The sequence below is a fragment of the Anopheles gambiae genome, chromosome 3 (genome assembly GCF_943734735.2).
Source record: "Anopheles gambiae chromosome 3, idAnoGambNW_F1_1, whole genome shotgun sequence".
NCBI classification, from domain to species: domain Eukaryota; kingdom Metazoa; phylum Arthropoda; class Insecta; order Diptera; family Culicidae; genus Anopheles; species Anopheles gambiae.
This window is the reverse complement of record NC_064602.1, coordinates 70919232-70931009: the sequence shown is the minus strand read 5'-3', so window position 1 is coordinate 70931009 and position 11778 is coordinate 70919232. Positions and strand designations below refer to the sequence as shown.

At 41.4% G+C, this 11778-nt stretch overlaps 1 protein-coding gene across 1 annotated transcript; it reads right to left on the bottom strand.

The window, feature by feature from the left end:
• Positions 1 to 6503: 6503 nt before the first annotated feature.
• Positions 6504 to 8876, bottom strand: LOC5667882 (SOX domain-containing protein dichaete). Its single transcript, XM_061658552.1, has one exon. The coding sequence runs from the start codon at positions 8288 to 8290 to the stop codon at positions 7223 to 7225; it is 1068 nt and encodes a 355-aa protein (XP_061514536.1). The 5' UTR covers positions 8291 to 8876; the 3' UTR covers positions 6504 to 7222.
• Positions 8877 to 11778: the final 2902 nt, after the last annotated feature.

Here is an 11778-nt window from a genome sequence, read left to right as displayed (position 1 = left end):
AGTAATAATAAAAATGTAGCAGATAGACACGGATTGCCCATATAATATACATATATTATAGAAAATAATAGTAATATCTATTAAAAACCAAAAGTATTGTTCAGTGCATTTTTCAACCTTTAAAATCAGAAAAAGCTAACAAACTTAACAAAAAATGAAACATTTTACTATAAAATGGCTCGTTAAAATAAGAAGCCGATATTGTTTAAACCTCAAATCAGCCCCTGCACAGAGCAACACCTTATTCCGATCGATCGTCCGAATAATACATTTCCTTACAATCACTTCCGGTACGTAACAAAGAGAGGGAAAGAGTGAGAACAAAACCAATGAATACAAGGACACTCCGCATGCGATACAAGTAAAATATTTGCTCCACCTACCGCACCACTAATGCCACCATCATCTTCATCATCACCCATCAACAACATCATCAACAGCACCACGGCACAATCAGAAATGGAAATCGATCGAGCAACAATGACGGCAACAATGTGCTGCGCGAGGAATAATGCAAAGGAAAAATAGAACTAAAAAGACGAAAAAAACACAACAAAACAGTAAGTAAATGGGAAAATGGAAATAATGTAAATGTTTCGTGCATTGTGTGTAAGCGTGGAACTAACCAACACACACACACACACAGAAAAACGTACAACAACTCCATAGAATACAGAGCGTAAAAAAAACCGCTGCGTATAGAAAATATCCTTTCAGGAAGGTTTTTTTTCTTCTTTTTCCCGTTTGTGCTTCAGGAAAGGGGAAAGGAAACGGGCAGAACCGTGCCGTGCCCGCCAAAAAATTGGACGATTGTTGGGTCCGACCCGACCAGTGAATAACGATAACAGGAAATGACGCGACGATTACTAATGACAAACGTGCCCGAAGAAGGGGATTGCTGGTCATAAAAAGGACGAGTGGGAAATGGAGAATTCCCCCTTTTACTCCCATTCCTACATTTCCCCCACACACGAAATGCCTCGTGTTTCGCCCGTTCGCGTGTAAGCGTGTGCGCGCGCGCTCTTCCTTTTGTAAGCCGTCATTTTGTTGTCCTTGTTTCAGTACAAAACACACGCAAAGGGGGATACAAACACACAGATGAACACACCTCCCACTCAGCAGGAGAGTGGGAGAGGTGCACAGACACAGACAACACAGAACGGTGCGGGGATGACACTGCAAAACGCGACCAACCGGGGGGCACCATCATGCGCACCCAAAAATGGATTGTTTTGCGTTGTCCTTGCCCGTAAGTGTATGTGTTTGTTTCATTTTGTACAACAAAGTAGACATTGCTTCCTGGCCCTGCAGGTTCGCTTGCCCCAAAAAAAGCATCGAAGTAGCTCTCTTGCTCGATTAGAGTTTTGTCAGAGGGAAGAGTGGACAGTGAAAGAAATTACAGTACTTACAGTGCGACATTAATCATATCAGTGTAAGTGCTTACACGTTTTAAGGGGGTAGGAAATAGTTTTATTAATAAATTAGCAGCACTTTGTGTGCGTGTGTTCATTGGGTGTGGCTTCACCACGAAATTCCCCCCTTCTCCTTGAAATTGGAAATTACTCGTGCGTTAGCATTTTCGGCAGGGTGAATAAATGAACGGTGGAAATTATGCTTATCCATTTGTTTTGACATCAAAGAGAAACACAACTAACGATAAGCACTAAGCGGTGTTGGAGAACAGAATAAATGGGAACATGAATTGTATTGTTGGGTAAAGCATTTTCTTATAAAGATAAATTGTAGCTACAAATCGATTTGCAATGTTGCAAGAAAAGAATTAAATTTATTTGTCCAAACGCAACGAAAGAATACACCCGTTAATTTGGATAGTGTAAAAGAGCGCACAATAAAATTTGTCAATCCTAAGTGGTAAACTAAAGTTAAGAGATAAGATTTAGCCTTTGAGAACGAATAAACATTATAATTATATTCTTTATAAAGAATCAATGGCGAATGAACATTGAATTATTAAAGCTTGATCAGATTACTCGATGTTTCGCAAAACGTCCCGATATCGATCTGTTATTTAATGTTTATTCATTTTCTACAGCAGGTATCCGGTTCGAAGGACCAAATGTTCTAAATGACGTCATAAAGCTGAAGGATTGAATGTGGAGGTAACGGTAAACAATCATTGTAATTCCATGTCTTCAAGTGGGTTCGCTGTAGCTCGCTAATGCATTAACGATTTAACAATATGCTCACCCCGTGTTCAAATCTCGTATGGTTCAGATTAATAAGTTAATTTATTGCAGGGTTGGCATGATGTTTTCGTTTTCCCTTTTTCCTACTTGTCTCATGGTTTATTTTTTGTCTCCATAATTATTTATTTTGGATTTGTTCCACACTTCTTAGGAATCGTCCTAATATTATGAATTATAATTTTAAAGAATAAAGGAACTAAATACAATGAAAGCAAATACTCGGGAAACGCTCAATACATTGTCAGAACTATCCAAATAAATTCCATAAATATCCAAAAATCGTTAGCAAACACAACAAAAACTTTGAGAAACCCTTTAGTTTATTCTGACTTAACTATGTATCCTGCAATAATAGTGTTCAAGGGAACGAACAGTTAAAGAGGAAAGCAAGAAAGTAGAAGAAATTGTGATTAAGAAGATGGATATTAAAAGACAGCGGTAAGAGTTTAAACAAGGGTTGAAATCAAAGAGATCACTAAAACGTTACATTTCACACATTCCATATTGGTTTTTTTTTTTCTTTATTCTTTAAACATATAAATTTTCCATCTAAAAGAGCAAATTCAACATTTAATTCAAATTCGAATGTTTAAAATGCTTATCGTAGTTCTCAATACAAGCCGCTCTAGGGGCCTCAACTCAAGAGAGAATTCAAGAATGAAAAGAGCTCTTGATGCTCACTAAACAACACTCCTTCACGTCTATTGACCAAAAATGTCGTTAATCATTTATTCTAAAACCACACCAAATCCTAATATTTATGTATCGTTACGATCATACACACGCTTCTTAACGCTACACAAAACCCCCTCATTACGGGTAAGCATTAGAACTTCTCCCCCAAATTTTACCAGTTAACATTTGAATAATTAATACGCGTTATCATTCAATCGTATTAAGAGTGAACGCTCGTGCCATTCACTCCAGGATATTTTCATCCTTAAAAAAACCTCCAACGTTAACGATCCTCCTAACGAGAGCTGATCGCTTATCAGCAACCCAAAACCAGCGCAAAAGCGTGTCACTAGGCAAATCAGCTTCAAGTGTGCGTGTTGCGGCTGCTGCTTCCCATCCACCACACAGCATCCAGGAGGAGGAGGAGGAGGAGAACGTTATGTATCAACCGATTTGCCATAAAACCAATAACAATCTAATTTTGGGAAAAACCTCCCTTGCTCTAAAACGCGTATTTTATTCTACAATGAGCACGGATCATGCAGTAACCCCGCGCGCTACAAGCCACTTTTCGCAGCAGGATTGTGTCCGCGTGCCAGCCTCGAGTTCCCGGGGGCACCCTTCTCAACCGAGATAATGCACCACGGTTTGCGCAAACCGAAGCACGCGAAAGGAGGGAGTGCAATGATCCGCGAAGCATATTGTGACAATCACTTCCACATGCAATTATTCATCTTCAGCAAAGCAGGCTGCAACTACGGGTCGGTCGGCCCACGGCAAGGCACACCCTCAATTTTGGCCACGCATTATGACACGACAGAGATTCGTTTTTGCCGCCCCAAACCGTTCTACAACCCCCAAAATAAAAACGATGGAGATCTCCATGGTAACAACACCGTTGCCAATGAAGGAAGCAATGCGAAATGCGCTTTAACGGTGGTTTTTAAACAGCTTAGTGAGTTAGAGAGACAGGCTCTATGAGGGAGATAGCAAAACGAATAATATACTTCTTTAAAGAATAGACTCTCTAAAACCATCCTTCTGCAGATATGAATTTGATTGTAGTTTTTTTTTGTGGGCGATGTGCACACTTTTGGCGATTGTAAAGGGGACACAACGTGGCATTGTGCCTGCTGCCACGAAACAAATCACATAATGAACAAGTGAAGAGACGGCGGAACCCGGATGCCGGAAGTTACGGAAATATGGGCACCGGAACCGCGTGCGATGCGAATGGTTCTCGATGATCCTGTTGTTTTTTTTCTTACGTTTGATTCCCTTCTACTACGTACACGATGGAAACATTTCCAATGGCTCGCTACACTATTGCATTGCGCACAGGAAAATGAAAGGAAAGAAAGGCCAGCAATAGAGAGAAAGGACGAGTGGACTGCCTAGCAAAACAAAAACGGGAAGTACTTTATTTATGGCCAATGTTTTGCGAGGAAGTTTTTCCAAACCAAAAGTTCATTATTTGTCCACACGAAGAAGGAGGTATGGGGGAAAAGCAGGAGTTTTCCGTTAAAGGGTTTTTTCCTGAAGCTTCTGAGTGCGGAGTTTTGATGGGGTTTCCTCCCTGTCGGCCCTGCAAACAATGGACAACTCAAACTGCACACAGCCGGTGAGTGAGAATGTCAACCGGCGTGCCACGGGTGCCTGTTGTCGATGACATTTTTACTGCTAATGGAATTGCGTTGTGTGCGTATTGCGAGGAAGAGGAAGAGGGATGGGAGTAGTTCGATATTTTCGGTACGTAGTTGAGGAGATAATAAATCGAATAATGGACTCCATCGGGCAGCCGCAAACAGTGCTAACGACCAACGATGTGTGTGGTTCGAATTTGGATTTCGATCCAGAAGTGTTTCGGTAAAAGGGTATCAAACAAACATTAAATTAGTGTCAAGCGGTCAAAAAGTCATTGTTAGACAATATACCTTCTAACAAGACATCCAATTAGGCTTTCTACAACCATTAAAAGGATGCCACCGGAAAAGGGTGTATGGGAATAGATTAATTCATACTTGATGAAACATTTGGAAGTATGGTTCTATTCGTAATATCTTTAAAAATGGGACGCTGTTCACATAAATTTTTAGTTTATAAAACAACAAAAATAAAGAAGTTAAAATAAAGTATGTTGTATTCATTTCAACAAACCAATTAACATCGAACTATTGCATCCGGCTGCAATTGAACATTGGATTACTATTTCGAATCGGTATTTGTATTACCTTGTCTATTTTAGTATTTATCTCACAGTGTGATGCAAAAAGATTGTGCCAATCAACTAAAGGTTAATACATAAATTGAAGTAACAATCCATAGAATAATTGACGATATTTGCTCAACATGGTACACATTTAAAGTTCAATTTATCGTGAGATCGTTTCGAAAAGATTAAGGAAGCATTCAAGGTTATTACAACAAGTTTCAACCATTCTTCTTACATTAAATCAGACAGTCATTTTTATAATCTAGCTAAGTATTTTAAAGATCAATACGATTCATCTGAATAACTTGTAATATAAGTTACACCTCAAACATAACACCAACATCATGCACATTGTAAGAGGAAACATGAGAAAAATATTTAAAAAATTAATAAAAGAAGAAATCAATAACACATTTTCAATTTTTGGGAATTGGAGAATATTTTCCGAAATATTTTAAACTAGTTTCACTTCGTTTCAAGAATGTTTTCTACATATTTTTTTAAATATTTCTAAATTTACCAAATTTTCTCAAATCATTTGTTTAAAAATTTATGGGAAACAACTTAACAACTTAAACACCAGAAACATAAAAGGGAAAGGGAAACAAAAACTAAAAAAATAAATCATAATGTAGGACACAGCCCATAAAAACAATTTAAAAAGAATAAGAGAACATCCAATTGATCGTGTAATAAATTTAATAATATCAAGAAATATTCAAAAATATTTGGAAAACAACAACAGAAACGATTGAACCCCTCTGATTCCAACTACACAAACAAACACTATGATGAGTCCTTCGAAACACTAAACAAAACAATACCAAATGCTTTTTTATTGCATTATTTTTCGCCTCAACTGTTCCAATACTGTTTCTTTCCTTCAATATCAAGCTGTGATGAATGCAACAACTTCAATTTTTATATTTTTATTTCAAATAATTTTTATTTCGATTTTTCATTGAGACTTTTTTTCATCTATTTTTTGTATTTTCTTCTTTAATTTTTTTTACACTCTTTTCCCTCCGATCATTTCCTCAATATACGCCCAAATACTGACAGAGACATTAGATAACAAATAATAGCCTTACCACGACCATCGACGCTTGCACGTCCAACGACATCGACAATGAAACTGTTAATGCTTCGGGGCGCATTGTAAAAACCCTATTTCTTCACTTCTTACACAGCTTCTTCCACTTAGATAGAGCTAATTAGAATTAGACAATCTTCTCTTCAAGACAAACGTCCAGAACAAAGAAGGTGACACAATTAGGCAGCGAAACCTGTAAGACTTCTACCCACCACGTTTTGGGGCGAGTCAGTGGACTTTTTTCTTTTTTGTTTTGTTTTGGGTGAAGTACTCTCTTATAAGCTATCTTTTTTAAGACTTTCGTACACCGTGTAAGTTATGATTTGGGATGTTTTTTTTTAATTCTTTTATTTCCTATACGTTTTGTTCCGTTCGTTGAGGTTGGCGCTCATCGCTTCCAGTAATATATGTACAAAAACAGAAACAAAAACACAGGGAATGTTAGATCAGCCAGTCTCGTTTGCAATTCTGGGGAATTGGGTTTTTAACACTAAAAAAACCTAACCCAAAATAAACAAAAAAATAAACAAAACTAATAAATCGAGAGGTATAATGTTCCTACGGTTTGTTGGTTCCCGCTTACGAAACGCTCCAAACAAAAAGCGCTCCAAAACGAACCCTTTTTTCTCATATTTGCTGCTCCACTTTTTGTGTGTGTATGTGTTGTTTTGCGTCTTATTAATTAAAAGTGTTAAAATTCTCCTATTAGCAAAAAATGGGAAATGCGACTCCTCTAGAGCCTCTGAGCGAACAGGCCAGCAGAATAAATTAAAACAAATACCTCCCCAGATTTTTCCGGAGGAGGCGAAACCAACCCGAAGAGTGTGTGAGGCTGCATCTGCTTTTACGCTAACTATTTACACATACAAATACACTGATCGACATACACAAACACACACACACTAGCCTAACTGGGTAAAGAAGGGGGGAATACGGGAGGATCGGGATTTTGCGTAATATTAAAACGTACGCCACATGTTCACAGAACAGTGGCTCCTCTAGATTCTCTAACGCTTCTTCTGCTTCCTATTCTTCCTAGTAGATGACCTGCACCGGTCGCCTCATCGCGTTCTCCAGATCGGGCAGCGTGGACTGGGATGCGCTCGGGCTCGAACCGGGCGACGCGGATGACGTGGACGAGGTGTTGTACAGGCTGTTGGAGTGCGCGGCATAGAGCGGTGCGGCCGCCGCCGATGCCGAGATGCCGGCGTAAATGTTCGAGTAGAACGAGCTGAGCGAGGTAGGTGGAAGCTGCTGTCCGGCCGACTGTTTGCCACTATCACCGCCCAACCCGCCGACGGGCGAATGGCCCGCCTGGTGGACGCTTTGCTGCTGCGACTGGTGCAGCTTCTGCAGGGTGAGTGGATCGAAGCTGCCAAAGTACGGCACCGGGTAGTGCTGCTCGAGCTGCTGCAGCGGATGGGCCGGGGCAAAGTAGGGCGGCAGCTGCGGGAACGGGTAGGAGGATCCGAGCGAACCGGCCTTGCCGTTCTGCTGCATGGCGCCCAGCGCTCCCAGCCCGTTCGCCGCACTGGCCAGCGGGTTCTTGGGCTTGCGGCGTGGCCGATACTTGTAGTCGGGATGCTCCTTCATGTGCGTTGCCCGCAGTCGCTTCGCCTCATCGATGAATGGGCGCTTCTGGGCCTCGGTTAGCAGCTTCCACTCCGAGCCGAGCCGCTTCGAGATCTCCGAGTTGTGCATCTTCGGGTTGTCCTTCGCGATCTGGCGGCGCTGCAGTCGGGACCACACCATGAACGCGTTCATCGGCCGCTTGATGTGTCCTTCCTGGCCGGGGGAGGTCTGTCCATTGACACCACCACCGCCGCCACCACCCATACCTCCACCACCCGCGGCACCATTCTGTCCGAGTGAGGCGTGATGGTGATGGGCCGCCCCATGCATCGCCCCGTGACCCTGCAGGCTGGCCAGCGAGGATGCCGGGAAGGTGAGACCACGCTTCAGCCCAAGATGGTCGGTCGGTGAGCTGGGGCTGTGGTGTGGCTGGGGGGCAAAGTCCGCCGCCGGCGGTATGTCCATCCCGTTGCTGAGCGCAAACCCGTAGTGCGGATGTCCCAGGCTGGCCATCGTGTGATGATTAATCATGATAATTGTGAGTATTTGTGTTATCTAGCACTTTCAACACTCGCATGCACTAGTCACAAGTTGGCACAGAATTGGCAAAAAACAGCACACAACTGTTTGCTAAATGTGTCTTCACAGGGCAGGTCTCTTTATGAACCGTTTTTGTAAGCAGTAGCACTTTACTGGGTTTTTTGTGTAGATACGTTTTAGTGGTTTTCTAACACTTGTTTTACAATTGTTTCATTGATCTTTTTGCAAATCACTAAATCTCACACACAAACACTGGCTATCGTCCTAACAGCACCAAATTGATTGACCAAAGCAGCAGCACAAACAATCGCACGAATAATGCACGAATAGCATCCGGAATTGTTTTATTCACACTAACAATTGGCGTGTTGTCCGCGATTGTGGGAAATTGTTCGCTTCAATGCTTCGTTCTTTATACGCGTTTGTTGCACCACCTAATAAAGATCGATTCTTTGCTTTTATTTTACTATTTATCTTGTTCGAACTCAGGCGGATCTCGCGAGACGACGACAAAGACGACAGGGAAAGTGTCCGTTCGGCTCCAGAGCTGGGAACGTATTGAAATGTTTTGCCGCACCACGGCTACGGGTCGGGAGAGATGATCACTCGGCAAACGACGGCATACGACACGGGTTGTTTTGTTTCCTACAAAGCGTGCGCTCTTTCTGTCTCCCTTGTGTTATTGCCCTTGCGAGTTTTGCGTTTTGTTCTCTCTGTTCACCATTCTTTCCATGCTTAATTCATCCCTTTGTGTGCTTTCTTGCTCGCTTTTAATGGACTCTTTCATGCGCTCTCTCTCTTTCTCTTTCTATTTTAAAACGTCGCATGCCTTTTCACCTAAAGCGCAAACTCCCATTCTTTCTGCTAAAATGAGATGGCAATCATGTACGCAGCTCAATAGCGAGAAAGAAAGAGAGCGCGCGCGATTTCAGCGTGAGAGCGTTCTCACAAAACTCACGCTCGCTGCTCACTCGCACCACAAGAAAAGGAGGCGTGGTTACGTGAGTTTCCCTGTGGTTGTCTCGTCTGGCTCGCACCACCTTTTTGCACCGTTTTGTGCACCACCAACAGTACACACAACGGGAATAAAAGGGGAGCCATTCTTCTCACGCCTTTATTCTCATTCTCTTCAAATTCCGCCCTTTATTGTACAAATGGTTTGTTGGGGTTGGGAAGGGGCACAGCAACAAAGCTTTTGCTGTTATCCCCCACCCGGCCCTCCCTGTATGTTTACTCTTCTCTTCTTCTGTGTTCTTTCTCGTCTACACCGGAAAACAGCTGCTTTGCCTTTTCTTTCCCTCTCTCTTATGTTGTTAATTGCGGAGCTTTATTTCGATACCATTTCCAGCAATGGCTACGGGTTTTTCTTTTCTTTTTCGTCTTTGCCGGGAAAATGCAACATATTTTTATGTGCTTTTGATGACGAAATAGGGGGGGGCTGTAGGTTGTGAGTGGAATTTCTTCGCCAACCGCTGCAAAAAAAGCGTTTTGCTTTGCTTTTCTTTTACTCTTTCACATCCGTTTTGTTCGCACTTTTGTTTTGTTTGTACTTCCCCTCCCGGGAAAAGACGGGAGTTCGATCGCCCATCGGCCCACCTCGCGCTTGGCAAGGGTTCACACGGGGCAGCACCAGCAGCTATCTCTTTCCCGCTTTGCCTCGACTGCAAAAGCTTTAATGGCCTCGGCAAGCCTCCGCGCCTCCACGCTTCCCCGAATACAATGCCGCACCGGTCGTGGCCTGAACACAAAGGACTGAACACAATAAAAGCTTTTCTTCGCAGTTCGGGTGCGTGCTTTTTCTTTTTTCTTTTCTTGAAGAAAAAGGAAAAAGCTTTTCCCCGAGGTTGCATTGTATGTAGTTTGCTTGGTTCTTACGCTCGTTTTTGTATCCTTTCTTTCTTTCCTTCCTTCCACTGCAATCTCCCATTTCATTCTTCCGCTTTCCGGTCAGGTCCGGTCGCTCTGTTCGTTCATTCTTTCCTTTCTTTTCGTTACTTTCTTTGCGTTAGTTTGTTATGTTTTTGTCTCTCCCTATATCTTTCTCGTTCTCTCTCTTTAAGCTCTTTCTTATTGGTTTCTGTGGGTTGTTTTTGGCATCGCTGCACTGTATTATTTATTTCTTTAGTCGTATTTTTTTTTAGTTGCTGTGTGCGCTTGTGCTTACTTCCACTCAAAAAACATGATTGCCAATAGGGTGGTGTTTGGGGTTGTGCTACAGCTCCAAATTAAACTGTTGAAAACGTTACCGAACCGGGGGAGCATACAAAAGTTGAGTAGAGAGAGTATATATTGCTGTTACTAGCATTGACCTAGCTTAATGATTAGTTTTATGAGATACTGGTATCAATATGACCAATTTATTGCCCTTTTTATGGTTGTTGCTTTCATATCGTTCTACTGTAACTTAGGACCCACAGTGTCTGGCAGACTGTTGAACACGTTTTTGCTCAACTTGGAATCCAACGAATGGGTCAAATGGATGACAATGTGTTATAATAATTCCAAAGCATATTATTATATCTTACATATATTGTTTAATAATTGAACATAATTTAACATCTATCACTTTTACAAGCTAACATAAGAGACATCATTGTAAGAACATGCTAAGAATAATCGAGAAAATGTGCTCACTCTTTCAGATAGCATGAAAACCTGTTTTAAACCCATTGAAAGTTAAAAATTGCAACGTTAATCGATAAAACTATAAAAGCGTTCTCTTAAGTCAATTTCACGCTAAAATTATGAAACTAGCTTATCTTGACAACAGACCATCAAGCTCAACTACACCAATTATTACAATAAAACAGGTTATTAATCTGCATGACTTAAACCAAGTTCAAGTAGTAATTGAATTAGCCTCCAAAAAGAGCGTTTTCCATCATTCAAAACATCAAATTGCGTCAAATTTATCATAAAACAAACTGTAAAGATCATCAAATCAAAACTCTCTCCCAACTTTATCCTGTTACCTTTAACCTCAAAGCTAATGGAGCTTTTCTGCGCCATTTTCTTTGCGCTTTTGTTTTAATGCGAGCTTTTAAGTTATTTCTTCCTTTTTTCAAACTTGACATTTAACACGCTATCATCCATGTTATTATCCTTATCATTCTGTTTGCTGAAACATTTTGGTTGAGAATGGAGCAGCTCTTTTACGAAACAAAGTCAAACATCCAATTGACACCTCCAAGGGAACAACAACAAGGACCGTCAGACAGTCAGGATTTAACGATTGCGGAGTCAATTAAAGCTTTCAAACCCAATACTAGCAGCATTGTGTGTGTAGTTTTTGGGTTCGTTTGATGGGGAAGGGCAGCAAAATTGGAGAGAAAAAATGCCGGCGAACTTTATGCACGCTCAGTGCTAGAGTGTAAAGTCACACAAAAAAGCCACTCTCTTTCATACAAGCAGAGTTCATTTGATGTATTTTTTACCTTTTTTTTTCTTACTAATCTCATCCTACAGGGGTTACCTGTTGT

Excerpts from the sequence above, each read along its gene's own strand:
- LOC5667882 (XM_061658552.1), bottom strand. The coding sequence starts at position 8,290 with ATGATTAATCATCACACGATGGCCAGCCTGGGACATCCGCACTACGGG.